This window comes from Rhagoletis zephyria, unplaced genomic scaffold (genome assembly GCF_001687245.7).
Source record: "Rhagoletis zephyria isolate East Lansing unplaced genomic scaffold, Rhagoletis_zephyria_1.1 Rzeph_scaffold_00198, whole genome shotgun sequence".
In the NCBI taxonomy this organism is placed as follows: domain Eukaryota; kingdom Metazoa; phylum Arthropoda; class Insecta; order Diptera; family Tephritidae; genus Rhagoletis; species Rhagoletis zephyria.
The window spans coordinates 291,634-308,346 of record NW_016157282.1 but is presented as its reverse complement, the minus strand read 5'-3'; the positions used below and the strand labels follow the sequence as shown (position 1 = coordinate 308,346).

General features: G+C 41.1%; 2 protein-coding genes across 2 annotated transcripts; one reads left to right on the top strand and one right to left on the bottom strand.

Annotated features, from left to right (window-relative positions):
* The first annotated feature begins 2,150 nt into the window (after nucleotides 1-2,150).
* Pi4KIIIalpha (phosphatidylinositol 4-kinase III alpha) lies at nucleotides 2,151-10,562 on the top strand. Its single transcript, XM_017609191.1, has 11 exons — nucleotides 2,151-2,430; nucleotides 2,507-2,720; nucleotides 2,781-3,794; nucleotides 4,448-4,943; nucleotides 5,044-6,018; nucleotides 6,086-6,888; nucleotides 7,293-8,243; nucleotides 8,318-9,234; nucleotides 9,299-9,487; nucleotides 9,545-9,791; nucleotides 9,849-10,562. The coding sequence occupies exons 1-11, from the start codon at nucleotides 2,347-2,349 to the stop codon at nucleotides 10,232-10,234; spliced, it is 6,276 nt and encodes a 2,091-aa protein (XP_017464680.1). The 5' UTR covers nucleotides 2,151-2,346; the 3' UTR covers nucleotides 10,235-10,562.
* A 117-nt stretch (nucleotides 10,563-10,679) lies between these two features.
* Nucleotides 10,680-12,615, bottom strand: Alg10 (alpha-1,2-glucosyltransferase Alg10). The gene is made up of 5 exons (XM_017609195.1): nucleotides 12,321-12,615; nucleotides 11,929-12,253; nucleotides 11,728-11,870; nucleotides 11,496-11,672; nucleotides 10,680-11,437 (listed from the first exon to the last, which is right to left on the bottom strand). Exons 1-5 carry the CDS (start codon nucleotides 12,474-12,476, stop codon nucleotides 10,886-10,888), a joined length of 1,353 nt encoding a protein of 450 aa, XP_017464684.1. The 5' UTR covers nucleotides 12,477-12,615; the 3' UTR covers nucleotides 10,680-10,885.
* Between the last annotated feature and the right edge of the window lie 4,098 nt (nucleotides 12,616-16,713).

Here is a 16,713-nt window from a genome sequence, read left to right as displayed (position 1 = left end):
TTTTACCAATTTTACCCGAAAAGCTTTCCCGTACTTTTTGGTTTTTCTCTCTTTCTCTGAGAGCAATTTTGCTTTCTGACAGTTTTACAAGGTTTATCCAAAAAAGTACGTGTCGTTCCTTCATGAGAACAAGTAATTTTTAGCAAAAAAAAACCGACTTCAACTCTCATATAAAAAAATATATATATTTATATATCTCATGATTCACTGATCGGATCTTAACCAGATTAGTATGGGACCACCTCTGAGACACTACCTTTCCGATGCAAAAAATCGATGCATCGAAATCGGTTGACGTGGTCCAAAGTTATGCGGTAACATACAGATTCCGACGAACTGATAACCTCCTCCTTTTTTGGAAGTCGGTTAAAAATAAAGTTTTATATGAAAAAGGAAAAGAGCCGCCATAGAAAATCTTACTCTCTTTAGTTTTTACAAAAAGTGAATTAAAATTAAAAAAATACTAAAGAAATATATACAAACCATTTTTTTAATCACCTTATTTGTTATAAGATTGAGTTGTAGAATTAAATGGATAATTAATCAAGCTACGCTATCCACAGTATTTTTGCGTAGAATTCCTTTCTGCGTTGGCGGCCTTCGGCCGCACTTAGGGATTACAACCCTCACTACGTAGAATTCTTCTTTCTGTGTTGCCAAATAAAAGGGGCTGAACACCTTTTGCAGAGAGCTCCTTTCTGCGTAGGCGGACTTTGGCCGCGCTTAGGGATTATAACCCTCACTACGTAGAATTCTTCTTTCTGTGTTGCCAAATAAAAGGGGCTGAACACCTTTTGCAGAGAGCTCCTTTCTGCGTAGGCGGACTTTGGCCGCGCTTAGGGATTATAACCCTCACTACGTAGAATTCTTCTTTCTGTGTTGCCAAATAAAAGGGGCTGAACACCTTTTGCTGAGAACATATAATATTAATACATTTGTTTTATTGCACTGCAGGCAGTTGTACTTAAACCTAACTATACAAAATTACACGCCAAATTAAAGGTTTTTTTATGGTCTTTCCAATAAACATATTTGTTAATATAGTTAATTACGTATTTTTTTACGAAAAAAATACATTTTTATACAAAAAAATGCCATTATTTCGTTTTTCTACTGTTTCTCAAAATATGTTTGCATTATATTCACCTTTTTTTACCTAAACTGAAAACATTTTAAATAAAATCTCTTGAAAAAAACTTTTTTAATTTTAGTGGGAAAATTTCAAGTTACTAAAAAATCGCGTGCAGTTGTAATTTTTTGTTTACTGAAAATATTTCCATTGATGCACCCTGTGCATTATATGGAACCAAATATCGGATTGGGACCAAATGCACTACCGGAAGTACCAAGTGAGAACCCGTGTCTATCACCCTTTACTTCCGGTAGATCATTCCAATAAATTCCGGTAGTGCATTCCAATTTCGAAATTTGGGAAATTTTGACATTAGGTTCATTCCTTATCTTTTTGGACTAAAATCTGAAAAGTGTCAAAATGCCAGAGCGTAAGCAAAATGCGCTCACTAAAAGAGAGTAACAGGAAAAGTAAAGGAACGCAAAAAACCAAATTTTTAGTCCAAAGAATGGCAACAACAAAACTAACGTCAAATAAGAATGGAAATGTATGTACAAAACACATTCACACAAGCACAAGCACAATAAACACTTGCTATATCAATTATTTTTTGCCTCCTTCCAATTTCAATTCATTTCTTTTACTTTTTAGATTATTCTCACTTTTTGCGTATTCTTTAATTTCCGTTAATTTAAATTCAGTTGAGTTTGACACTTTTCAGGATTTTGCCAGAAAAAATTCTTCTGACTAAATCTGACTACTTCGGACTGATGAGAGTCGCTCTCACTGACTGTTGCTCTCTCATTTTTGCTGTCATTTCCGAGTTAAGGAACGCTTTTATTATGTTTTGGAGATTCGTTGCGAATTAACCCTTATGAGGCATGTGACAATCGTTATCAATCGCTGTTTTGACGTTTTTATCCTCATTCGCATTTACTTATTTTCATATTTTTATCATGTTTTCTTCGCGTTCGTTCCTTGGGGTTACCAAAGATAATAAAAATTTCAAAATATATAAGTTAAAATTCATGCTTTGTTACCTGAGGTATTTAGATTTAGATTAAATATTAGCATTAGCAAAAATCGCCAATCGCCCCTTACTTTTTAAATTTTATGTGCACATGATATTCTGAATTATACGCTATCGTAAATTCTGGTCACCGTGCCAGTGAGTAATGTAACAACATTTGGAGAGACTTTTTTTGCCAGTGAAAAGTTAAAATTGTGGAATTGTGAAAATTTAATTAGAAATTGTTCGTTTTGGGCGCGTTGTGATGACGGACGTATTTTCTTATCAGCGCACCGTACAAAGCCTGGCACGCGTTTTGGCACGCATAGAGCCAACACCATGGGAAAAGGTAGCAATTGATTTTCACGGTCAACTCGAAAGAGCAAAATCGACTTTTCACCCTTGACGCATGTCTATAATTACAGGTGCAATCACTCTTCCGCTATTGCCCACAAGAAAATGCTGCAGGCGTTTTTTGCCTTGATGCACGCGCACAGGACGCAGTAATAGCGTTGGGTATTTATTTTTTGGAAAGTCGCTGCCAGCATGAGGAGCGCATCGTACCGTATCTGTTGCGGCTGGCAAAGTGCTTGCCCAAAGCTGTTTGGGTGGATGATGCAAAATGGAGCAAAATCGACCGTATGTGGTAATTATTTAATTTGCTTATTCTGTTTTAACTAAACTGTACGCCATCAACAGGCATACCATCCGCCGAAAAGTTCAGTTTCTGCTTGAATACTTTGCTGTCGGACATCGCCTCGAAATGTCCAGACCTACGAGAAGAGATCATCCTAAATCAAGTCGAGACCCTGAGTGCTTTGGCAAACATCATTAAATCCAGCAAGGACAGCAGCTCAGCGCCACCACCCATTATACTGTGCAAGGCCACTGTACCATTACTTTTTGGTTTGGCGCGTTCAATGGGCCGATATGCCAGCCAAGACCCACAATTGCTATGTCGTATATTCCCACGAGAAGAAATGCCAGTCGTCAAACAAAATGTCCGCGATGGAGGCAGCTTTAGCTCCAGCGAGCGCATTGCGTGCTTCTCGCAATTTCGACCTATCGTACCGCGCTCCATGTCCGGTAGTCTGAGCCAAGACTCGAACGAGATGCGCATGCGTCAAATGCAAATGATAAACGGCTTGAATAAGCAACGACCACAATTGCATACATATTTCTCGGTACCCTATGATCCGCGTACACACTTTTTCACCAAGACCGGCTCTAGTTTCAATCAATTTCCTAACATGCGCCTCTGTGAAACACCAACGAAAACTAAAAAAACACTAACGGTGCCACCTTTCCCTATACAACACTTGCAGACCATCTTCGCAGTGGCCAAAAAATTGCTAACTAAAGAGACTCTCGAGCATTTAGACGAGCAAGCAAGCGATATCTTTGCTTTACATCAAATCAAGGGTTATTGCTATAAAAGCTTCTCAGAGACACTCAATCTTGTGCTGGTGACTTTGCTACGTGAGCTGCTACAGCATCAAATTGACTTGCCTACACCGTTCACCAAAGATGTTCAAGAATTTGTGAAGCGTCTGTTCTTAAATGGCCAAACAGAGCTGGCAAACAAGCAGCAAGATCAGGAGAAGGAGAAACGTGAGGAGAATGGCATACCAGTTGTGAATAAATACAAGGTGAACGTAATGGCTAATGCTGCCTGTGTGGATCTGTTGGTCTGGGCTATACGGGATGAAACGGGTAGGTGAATATTAATAAATTCAGATACTACCACTTTACTTTTTTCTTAAAACCATGCTTTTACGATAAATACACTTCTTTCTTTAAAGTAGTCCGCGGAAAAGGCAACAATTTTTCAAAGAAAGAAAAAAGCAAAGTATTTTAGTACAAATGTAAAAAAAAACAACATATCAATAATTTGGTGTAATTACATTCTACATACTTTGGGTACTTATTTTGTAATATTTTATTTAATTTGAATTATTCATTATATTTTCAGTTGATGATGAGTACAATGTACCTTCATTGCAGTTGGGTTTAAAAATTTTATTAAGAAAAGGTTGTTAATTTTTTAAGATTTTTTGTTTTGTTTCGAACCGATTTTTTGTGCGGTTCTGCGCATGCTAAAACATTCATACTGAAAAAATATATAAAAAAAATCATGCAAGTACTAATTTGGACATGCATATTATCGTTCCTTTCATTATCACGACAGTGCTGTAGTGATCAAGAGATAGCCTCATCTTATTCCATTGTCTGTCCAATACACGTTGTTGTTTTTTGAATGCAGTTTATAGCGCTAACTATATGTACTTCCTTTTCTTATTTACTCCCTTTTGCGGTTCCATATTGCCTTCCATCAATATATTGACAGTATTAAATTTCCTTTTTAGAGGCCGACAAGTTATGCGGTCGACTTTCGCAAAAGCTTAACTCAGTACTGAGTCACAAAATTGTGTTGGACCACATGCCGTTACTGATGGTTTGTCTCGAGGGACTCGGCAAACTGGCGCAAAAGTTTCCCAACATCGCTGGCACGTCGATATCGTACTTGCGTGACTTTTTAGTCGATCCCAGTCCAATATTGGCGAAATTGCATGCTTATTCCCAACAGACGCTCGCACTTCAGAAGAAGGAGAAGGAAAAGCTGGCGCCATTCAAGATCGTCGTACAAAATAGCGAATCGCGTTCGACGGTTGATATTTATGGCGAGAATCAGAAGCATGCGGGCATGCGCTCGGGGCAGGCGGCCTTCGAGGCATTGCGCGACGCAGCCATTGAAAATTTGAGCATTGCATTACGTTCCGCGCACACCTTGGATCAGTATTGTGTGCCAGCTTTGGTGGCCAATCTTTCGAATCGACTCTTCACGGCAGAGAAGCACGAATCGTAAGTAGATCGCTTGACTAAGTATGCCAAAAACCAAACAAGTTTGTTCCTAAACTAGCTTTCATTCCTTAACTATCCCTTTTATTATCCCATGACTTAGCGAATCGACATTGGTGAGTCTCAATATTATAGTAATGCTTGGTCACGTCGCCGTCACACTCAAGGACACATCGAAGACCACACAGAACATCTTGCAGTTCTTCATTCAACGTTTTTGCAAGGTGCCTTCCGAGCAGAATGCGCTTATCGTTGATCAACTCGGCTGCATGATCATCTCGCAGTGTGAGCCTCATGTTTTCGAAGAGATTATGAAAATGTTTTCGCGCGTCACCGTTCAGTCGGCTTCTCTGGCCTACACATCGGATCAGGAACATCGTAAGCAATTCAATAACGTGTCGGATGCAGTGGTCAATGCTTTGGGTAATATTGCGGCCAATATACAGGGTGACTCGGAAATGCTCGAATTATTGGGCAAACTGCTCGAACTCTTTGTGCAGATCGGTCTGGAGGGGGAGCGCTCCTATGACAACAATGCACCGGGCGCGCAGAAGGCCAGCTCCAGCGCCGGCAATTTGGGTATGTTAATACCGGTGATTGCGGTGTTGGTGCGTCGCCTACCGCCGATCAAGAATCCACGTATGCGCTTGCATAAACTATTCAAGGATTTCTGGGTGTATTGTGTGGTCATGGGCTTTACAAATGCTCGCCTCTGGCCAGCCGATTGGTATCAAGGAGTGCAACAGATTGCAGCCAAATCACCCTTACTCATCTCGCAGACGACACACAAGTCCGACATGCGCGAATTGAACTACACATCGGCGATCAAGAGTGATTCGGTGAGTTTGAATGAGTTGCGTAGTCAGATACTGTTATTGCTGGAGCATCCCCCAGCCGATGTGACTGCGTCGATCAACAAACTGACGTTCGCGCAATGCACATATCTCTTGAGTGTGTACTGGCTAGAAACGTTGCGCGTGGAGAATTCAGAAGAGCCCAGCTTGGAGCCGATATTAAGTTATCTATGCGATAATGCGCTTCAAAAGGACAAATCTGGTATCTGGCAGTGCGTGAAGTGGTGAGTGGCGAACCAGTTATGCACGCAATAAAATTAAACGCTACATTAAAACTCTTCTCTCTTGCAGCGTTGCCGATCAGGTATTCGAGAAGTTCCGCAATGTGCTCTTCGCCCAAGACGAAATACGCGAAAAGGTGCTAGAATCACAGGCAATGCTGCTGCTTGTCTATTTCAATCACATACACAAGCAAATCCAGCTGGTCGCCGATCAGTATCTATCACAGTTAGTCGATAAATTTCCACATTTATTGTGGAATCGCCGCGTACTCTGGTGCATGTTGGATATTCTCCAACTGCTTGCATTCTCGCTAACGCTCGATCCGAACGAAGAGACGCCCACACTGCGTGTTGTTTCTACACCTTACACGCTTCAGCTCATGGATTCATTGCCAGCACGCGAAAGTCGAGTCAAGGACTTTGCTGATCGTTGCCAGGGCATTGTAAACGAAGCCATGAAATGGGCGCCGCGTTCTACACGTTCACACCTTCAAGAATACCCAAATCAGATACCCACACCGGTGCTGGCACACCACAGCGGCTTGGCTTTAGCCTTTGATTCGGTCGTGAGCAGTAATAGTCTTTATCCGAATGCTTTGCCTTCGATCAGCAAGCGTCCGAACTGTGTGAACAGCAACACACCACGTTTCGTGTCAGTGTTGTGTCTGCGTAGCAAATATGCAGGCGAAATCTCTGGGCTGCTGTCGGTGCTGAGTGAGGAGGATAAGGCCGGCTTGGCCGATCGGTTGGTAAAGGATGTTTGGGATGCCTGCGCAGAGAAGAGTGATGCGCGTCATCGCGGCGCGTTGTGGCGTGCCACTGCCTACTTGATCATATGCTCGGATGTGAATCGAAAGCTGTTGCATGCAGTGGGTGAGTCAAAAAAGTTAATGTATGAAATAAAAATTTATGGAATGAACTAAATGTTGTAATAGAAAAGAAATATTATATGAGCTTCAAAACTATTCATTGTCTGGATAAAACATAACTATAGCATTTAGAGCAAATATGTTTATAAATAATTTTTGTAACGTAACCGGAACCACCCAGATTTATATTTGGCCAAGGACTGTCACTCCAGCAACACTCGGCAAAAACTCTTTGGGGAACTTGTATGCTGCTAAAACAACAAAAACAACAACATAAATAATTAGTTTGCATTAAATTTCTATAAGACTAATTATAGTTACAAGGACTTTCTCAAAACGTTTTTGACCTTGATTTTTTCTAATATTTGTTTCTCATTCTCTACCCCCGACAACCCTTTTTTTTCTCAGCCACCTCTCAAGTGGAACTCTTTACGGAATATGCCGTAGAAACGGCCGTGGAATGCTGGCAGTGGGTGTTGACAGCGCGTCAAGATCTTGAACTCTGCTTCATCCAGGAAATGGTTAGCGCCTGGCAGACGACCTTTGAAAAGAGGTTGGGTCTCTTCTCGGACGAGGTGGAGACCACCATACCACTTGCCGCCTACGAGGGCTGCAAGCTGGTCTCTAAGCCCATACAAATTGCGCCACATATCATCTGGTTACAACTGCTCTCCGAAATGGTGGATACCGCTAAGTATTGTAATCGCGACAAGGTGGAAATGTTTTGTCTGCTGCTGCATCGCTGTCTGCCCATCTCTAAGAATTTGAAACAGAATCGCCAAGTGTCGACAGTCGGATGTCGCTTCAAGCTACTGCAATGCGGCCTCTCGCTACTCCAAGGCAATACAATACCGCGTTCTCTGGCGCGTAATATACTGCGCGAACGTATCTATAGCAATGCATTGGACTACTTTTGTGGACCGCCCACATGCCCAAATCAGAGCAAGGAACAATTGCTGGATGACATTTTGATACTGTTGAAATTCTGGCAGACGATGCGCAGCGAGAAGAAACATTTAGTCACCTCGGAGATGGGCGAATACGATATTACGGCGGTAGCTTCGACACAAATGCTCTCGGTGAGACAGAATGCGGAGACGGCTTCGCTCATCAGTGCTGGCGATGTGGCGCGTTCGATGTCGACCGGTGGCACTGGCGGCTGGTACAACACAATACCGCATTCCACATCGACGCTATCGAAGCGATCGAATCGCTCGAAACGACTACCTTATCAAAAGGACTCTTACGACAAGGACTACATGAAGAAACGCAATTTGATTTTGGAATTGTTGGCTGTGGAGCTGGAATTCCTCATCACATGGTACAATCCAAATAGTCTGCCTGATTTGGCAATACCCGGTAAGTGGATTTGGAGTGTAGTCGACAACCATTGGCATGAAAAAAATGTTTCTTCTTCTGAACTCCCCGTACAGGAGAAGAGCAGGTAAATGAGTGGCGAGCGCGTCCCTCCAAACCCAACTTGTGGCGCGACTACGCCCGTCTGGCCTGGGCCTACAATCCAGCGTTGGCCGTTTTTCTGCCGCTGCGCATCAAAAGCGCCGACTCGATTGAAGAGGAAATCTCGCGTTTGGTTTGCGCTGACCCCATTGCTGTCAGCCACATACCAGAGGCACTCAAGTACCTATGCAACACGAAGAATTTGCTGCACGAAAGCCCCGACCTAGTATACATACTCTCCTGGGCGCCTGTGAATCCAATACAAGCGCTCTCTTACTTCTCGCGGCAATATCCATCGCATCCGCTGACCGCGCAGTACGCCGTCAAGACGCTGAGCTCCTACCAAGCCGAGTCCGTATTGCCATACATTCCGCAATTGGTGCAGGCCTTGCGCCACGACACTATGGGCTATGTTGCTGAATTCATCAAAAATATTTCGAAGCGATCGCAAATTGTGGCGCATCAACTCATTTGGAATATGCAAACGAACATGTTTATGGACGAAGATCAACAGCATAAAGATCCGAATTTGTATGACTGTTTGGAAGCGTTGTCACAGAATATTATATCCTCTTTCTCGGGTGCCGCTAAGCGCTTCTATGAGCGCGAATTCGATTTCTTTGGCAAGATTACGGCTGTTTCAGGCGAAATACGCTCCTTCCCGAAAGGCATCGAGCGGAAGAATGCCTGTTTGACGGCATTGAAGCGCATACAAGTTCAACCTGGCTGCTATCTACCCTCTAATCCAGAGGCAATGGTACTAGACATCGACTACAACAGCGGCACGCCGATGCAGAGCGCAGCAAAGGCGCCATACTTGGCGCGGTTCCGCGTGTATCGCTGCGGCATAACCGAGCTTGAAACGCGCGCCATGGAAGTGTCTAATAATCCGGCAAGTATTTACATCATACTGTGCTAAATCTTTACAAATAACAAACATTTTTGCCTCTGGCCAGAACTCGCAAGAAGACGCCAAGATGACGCTAGGTGTTGAGTCATGGCAAGCTGCCATTTTCAAAGTGGGCGACGATGTGCGGCAGGATATACTGGCGCTGCAGGTCATAACAATATTTAAGAATATATTCCAGCAAGTAGGCTTAGAGCTTTTCCTCTTTCCATACCGCGTGGTAGCCACAGCACCGGGCGTAAGTATTTGAGTAACGCTGTGAAAGGAATATTTTTTCATTTGCACTTACTTTTAGTGCGGCGTCATTGAGTGCGTGCCAAATGCAAAGTCGCGCGATCAGCTAGGTCGCCAAACTGACTCGGGGCTCTACGAGTATTTTCTGCATCAATACGGCGATGAGAGTTCCAGAGAATTCCAGGCGGCGCGCGCAAACTTTGTCAAGTCCATGGCGGCATACTCCTTGGTCGGTTACTTGCTGCAGATCAAGGACAGGCATAACGGCAATATAATGATCGACAAAGATGGGCATGTCATACACATTGGTGAGTTAGTTTTTAGGTACTTGATTTGAGGTTTTTCAACTTACGCTTACGCTGCAGATTTCGGTTTTATGTTTGAATCTTCGCCCGGTGGAAACATCGGCTTCGAGCCCGATATGAAGCTCACCGACGAAATGGTTATGATTATGGGCGGAAAAATGGAAGCACCTGCCTTCAAGTGGTTCTGTGAATTGTGTGTGCAAGCTTTTCTCGCAGTGCGGCCCTATCAGGATGCCATCGTCTCGCTGGTCTCACTTATGCTTGACACCGGGTTGCCGTGCTTCCGTGGCCAAACCATTAACTTGTTGAAGCAGCGCTTTGTCGCAACTAAGAATAATAAGGAAGCTGAGGCGCATATGCTAGCGGTTATAAGAAACTCGTATCAGAACTTCCGCACGCGCACCTACGATATGATACAGTATTATCAGAATCAGATTCCCTATTAAGCGGACAGGTGTAGGACAGGTGGGCACATAAGTGAATGAGCTATAATTTTACTAGATATTGGTGGTAAAGTGAGTTGAAAAGGTGTTGAGGAAATACGGTACGACGGGTTTTTCCTTCGAAATAGTTAATGATTGTTTTGCACGGCGAATTTGTTATTTTTAGTTTTTAAGCTTATGACTTATATTTTACCAATTCATAGGAGCGTTGTTGTGGCGCGACTATAATGTATTACCAAGTTTGGCGTATGCAGTACTTGCATATTATTTCAATATGAATATTTCAAACTAATATTTATCAATGTATACTTACTTGAAATATGTATGTTTCAAACTAATATTTATGAAAAATAAATGTTAGTGGTATTATTGCTTAGCAACAAGTTCAAATATAAATATACATATATATTAACCCACATTCAAAGCCGTTAAAATAAAATATTCCAAGTTAAATTCCCTCGAATATTATGTTGTCTTTTATTTAAGTAAACCGAGATGTTTTGTGTTTTTTCCTGGGCGCCTAGCTTGCAAGTGTTTTGCGACTTCAAGCAGCACTTTGTTTAATTAAATAAAAATACAATGCTGTTTCTAAATAGCCTTTATATTTGGGGCCTCGCCCTCTTAACGCATTTAACTTCTAAGTTGCTCTAATCTCTACCAAATAATGCGCTGTGGTTCCTTGAAGTCCATCCAAGTGATTTCTTTGGTAAAAAATATAAAAAATGTGAGCGCATTGATCCCCACATAGCTGGCCAGCTCCAGCCACTCTGCCCAACGACTTTTAGCAAGCGGCTGTGTGTGCAAGCGGTACAAGACGAAAGGAATGATAAAGTAACGTGGTTCCAGCAAACGCTGGAAGCACAAAACCAGCAGCGTTGCAATCCAAAACATCAATTTAAAGCTGGTGCGCATATGCCGCAGGCCACAGTGTAGCAGCGCCAAAGCAAATACATAAACAGGAACCATAGCATACTTGAACCACAAATAGCGGCCGTAGAAACGATTCCATATATAAAAGGTGTAATGACGATTGTCGGCTAACAAATATGGATGGACGAGCGTATTCCATTTGACCGTGAGTACTCCAACGCCGAGCAAGAAAAGCACAATTAGTTTTTCGCGCGACAACCAACGCAGGGTGGACTGCCACTCATGCATTGTATTGGAGACGCCGAAGAACGCCGCAAAGAGACTGAAGTAGAATATCTATGAATGAAGAAAAAAATATAGTTAAATATTAAAAGATTTGGCCTGTCTAACAAACCTGCGGCAAATGCATGGTGGCTTCATGTGCGCGTTTATCGCCTATGACAATGGAGCCATTGAGAAACACGAAGAACACAAACGGCAGTATAATGATGAGGTAGTAACAGCCTTTACGCAAAATTTGCCAAATGCTGCGGCCTAGCAGTCTGTATGAGGTGAGGATGTCCCAAATCACCTAAACTTCACCGTACAATTTATAATCAAAGTCTCAGTAAGGAAAATACACAAACCTTTGGATTAAGCAGCTCGACCTGCTGCTTTTTAATACCTTTGACACGCGCATAGTTGCCGCTCATCACATCCAGTGCCATTATAGCAAAGCACATAGCCACCCAGACCACATTGGTCTGACGCACCAGCACACTAGTCGCACCTGTAAGTAGGACGACATAAAGCCATACTTATAATAAGGAACAGTGCGTAGCTTTTACCAAAGACTGCCGCCTGTAAATGCGACTCCTTGTGCCAATAATAGTAGAATAAGAGCACCGTTGTTAGCGATAGTGTGTCGGTATAGTATAGATGACTGAAGAAATACAGCGGCGGCAAAGTACCCAAAGTGATGGCATCCAGCGCAGCGAGCTGCCCGTGGGCACTGCCAAGTAAGCGGCGACGTATTTTATATAGCGTCACAACATTTACTGTTGCGGCTGCTAGCGATATGCACCGTAAGCCCAATTCCGTACAAGCGTTCAATGGTATCAGAATCAGCGAGAAAAGATAGAGACCGGGGAATGTGGTAATTTTTGGATCCCACTACAAATATTATGGCAGGCAAGTTTAATGTCACATGTATAGAAGTATGTAATTCATTATAACGTACTACATCAAAACGCTTATTGCAAAAATGCAATCCCTGACGCAGGTGGAATTCCTCATCGATTACGTTCGGAGCAGTGGCGTAGACGCGCAGGAACAGCGGCAGCGAGTATGCCAGAAAAAGAATGGGCAGCAGTACCGGCCAGAAGTACTTTTGCATATTCGTACCACCCAGCTATGTATTTTAAAATTGCAAAATACGGCTAACAGAAATCAAATTATATATATCGCAAATGATGTTGATATATATAAGAAATCCACTGACAACTCGACATTTGTTTACGAAATGGCAGATTAAAGTCAAATGAAAAAAACGAGATGGAAGTGGAGGCAGAAATGTCAAAAAAGGGGCGAATGATGGTGCAAAACAAAAACAAGAATGAATGTCAGAACAGGGATAGATCACAAAACTTCCACTGGAATGCACTACTGGAAGTATAGGGTGATAAACACTGGTTTCACCCTGTTGCATTTGGTCCCAACCGATATTTGGTCCCATATAATATCCCATTCCTTGTAACAGTAATTCCCATTTCCAATTAATTAATTAAACGAAAAAGCAAGCAAGCACCTTTGCACATATTTACATTAGGCACACAAGCAAATAGCTAAATCTTGGTCAAATAAAACGAAATTAGCTTATTTCCTAGGTTAACCCTAATTTTGATAGTTGTTTGACTGCAAATAGTGTCAAAGTAAGTTTTTGCCTCTTTCTGATTGGCTGAAGGAGAAAATTTCTGATGCTGAATGGCAATGCCTCTTATTCAATATACAAGCCAAGACAGCTTTTCATAAGCCAATATAATTATGTTGTGTAAGTCCTCCGTACAAAATAAGCTAACAGCTTAAATTTCTGGACAAATAAAACACAGCTATTATCATTGCATTTTGATTGTTTTGAACTATTTTCCATTTTCCATGCAGAAAAATGACAGTTGACACCCACGGTTGCCACTCACCTAAATTTTTGTGGACCAAAACGCGTACCAAAATTAAAAAAAAATGTATCAAAATAATTTTCAACATAAACATTTAAATATTTAGTATAAATAATTTTAAATTGGACACCGCAAATCTTTAAACTAAAATACTTATACATTTTTCATTTAATGTTTTTTTTTTTTATTTTTACTGTCTAAAATACATTAAAATAAAAAATAATGAAGAGATCTTTATTCTCAAGAAATTCAAGCTTTACTTTTAATACAAGGCAAAATTGGTCTTTTTAATGAAATTTGTAGTATAAACAAATAATTTTACTATTTTCTAACAATTTTAGTTATTTAAAAGAATAAAGTATATTTACATATTTTGATTTTTTTAATGTACATCAACGAAAGGGAAGGGTGTTAGCCATAAATGCAGTAGAGTTGCCGTGTGTTAGTTAAAAAAATAATTAGTAAAAACAGAGTAAACTCCGATCCAACAATACAGTCTCTTGCAAAAACACTCCGATTTCGAAAGGAAAATGTTTACGTTTATACGTAAGCTATTTGCAAGAAATAATAGTTTACAAATACCTAACTCACTGTTTAAACAACGGTAAAAGTTCGTATACCTTGGTTATAATGCACGGGGCAAATCGTAACAAATCGCGGCGAATTCGTAAGGATCTATTGATTTTAGATGCTTCCGTTCTACATTGCGTTCAAGTGCATTATAATCGTTTGAATTCATTGCCCATACAATAGATAATTAAGTGACAGTTCACTCCGTTGCGTTACTTCCATTACGGGTGGGTGTTATGTCAAAATCTCAATTCGCCCCAAAGTTTACATGTATTTTCTTTTTGCTTTAGATGAGTGTTGAAGCAAAAACAAAATACATGTAGGGCAAAGAAATCAGCTGATCTAACGTAAAAGTATGTTCACATATAAATATTATCTTAATCAAAGCTCGTTTATAAATCACCCCGTTTACACAGGTAAATCTCAGATTATTAGGCGTAAAATTTTTTGAGCTTGTTATTCTCACATCTCTAGGAAAAGTTATGCTTCTTCTCTGTGCTAATCTCTAGCAATATAAATATATTTTAACTTAACATTTTATTAAAAATACCTTTACAAACCTCTTAGCGTCCATTTTTGTTTACTTTTACATTTGCCATTTCTGCTCTTCTTCGCAAAAATAATCGATAATACTGGGATGGACACCGAAAAGTTATCGGTTAAATCTGAGATTATTTTATAATTACAGATTAACAAGGGACGAATTTTATATGGCTAATTTCTTTTTCTAATTACAGATTAGGGAGTTAAGCTCGAAAATGAGGATAATCTACTTATATGTGAACCTGGCATTAGTCCTGTCTTAGGGGCACAAAGTGGAAGGTGCGTCTGACTCGCGCGTCATTTGTGTGCGTGCTGACTCGCCTTCGACTACACACAGTTGAATCATTCAGAGTCATTCCAGGAGTCATGTCGGTGTAACTACCGAATCACTGTCTTTGCCGGGGAAACTTTCCACTATGGCCGTTCGTTAAGTGTGCGGTGGGCGAAGGGGGAGTGCGCGTGGCACCTCCAACCGACCTTTTTGGAGAGGGCATGAACCGTCATTGACAAAAATTCAACCTCCGACCACCTAGGCCCCATATGGTTCCCTACGGACCCCTTAGAAAAATGGCCAAAAATTGCCTTCGGCCGCGCTTAGGGATTATAACCCTTACTACGTAGAATTCTCCTTTCTGTGTGACCTAACTGGGGCTACCGCCCCAGTGATGTAACCTTGGGAAAGGATGAGATATCTAGAATTCCCTTTCTGTGTGGTAAACCTGGGGCTGCCGCCCCAGTGATGTCTATTTTGGTTACTGGGTGTTTTATAAAAATGTCTTGTTTATAAAAATGTATTGTGCAAATGAATATTTAACATATTACAATTTTACATTTAACAAGCGAATATAGGCAAATGAAAATTGTGATTTTTGGCAATTTTTCTAAGGGAATAATAGGGAACCTAGGTGGTTGGGGCCTGCATTTTTGTCTCTAATAGGTTACCGAAAAGAACCGATTCATTTTATTCACATATTTATGCGGTGTTGGCAAGTCGTGAAACAACTGCCAACCGGTTGGCAACGTTGCCATTTGTCAAGTTGGCAGTACTGCATTCTCTGCGCCATATTGATGAAAAAAGGAGTCGTCGTTTCTTGGTTTCTCGGCGTGTGGCGTTGAATTTTCTGCATAAAATATATAAATTCGCTGCATATCGTTTAATAATTGCGTTATATTAAATCGGTAGATTGGTTTTAATCGATGTGATCAAAAAGTATTTATGTACTTGTGCTTTAAAAACGTTTGGAATACGGCAAGAGGTGGATCTTCAACGTCGTGCAAACGAAGCGGAGAAGAACCGTAATTGGTAAATGGAAAAAATTGACAAGGAGAAAAAAAGAAAGAGCAAGGGAAAAAGTTTTTTCTTTTCCAATGCGGAATTTTTTGTCTTGATGTAGTTTCGTTTTTTCGTACATTCGACAGTTTTTCATCCAGTGCATTTGAGTTTTGAATGTCAGGTGTGGTTTTTTAAATATGACAAAATAAAGCAAATTTTTTGACGGAGTTTCGAATACATTATATAAAAATATATACATATAAGTGAATTATATAGTGTGCCATTAAAAAGCAAGTAAAACGGCTGGAGAATAGTGTAAAAGAAAAAGAAAGCGTACGAACATCACAATCGAGCATAATCAAAAAACTTGAGAGCAAAATCGAAGGAAAAAGGCAAGGAATCAAGTGCTGAGTACCTGTGCGTACGTGTGTAACAACGAGTAGCGACGACATCACCATTCGGGCCAATAGCCGTAGTCGTCATCGCAGCAGAAGCAGCGGTTCCGTGAGTGCAAATTAAATTTTCGGATATCAATTTTTTTTTTTGATTTTTGACATAAATTTTCGGACAATGATTGGTAGAAGTCTTTTTTAAAATACAATATTTGTGGTTGTGTATGACTTATAATATGAAATGCAGCTTTTCTACAAAAGATAAGTGGTAAGTTTGGCGAAAGTCCATGGAAAAATTCCCCCACTATCTGAACTCAAGCCAGGCGCGACAGTAGTTTTAGCTGGTTTTAGCGGTGATTGCGGCAGGCGCAGCGGTTATGCAGCTTCATTGGAAAATCGCTGAAGTCATGTAGAAAAATGTACGAGGCTATCCTTGAAATTGAGTCCTACGCCAGGAAGAGGGAGTGATTGAAAAAAAAAGAGCGAATGAGAGCAAATGCTGCTATGCAACGTCAACGACTCTGTCGACGCTTCAACGTTGACTGCTGGCATGCTGCTTCCATTACGAAGCGAGACAAATATAGTGTAACATTTTCGTGTTGGTAACGTGCAAAATACATTCTGCATATAAATTGCTTACATTAGAGCGCTACGGCTGGTTGGTTGAAGCAGTTTTGCCCA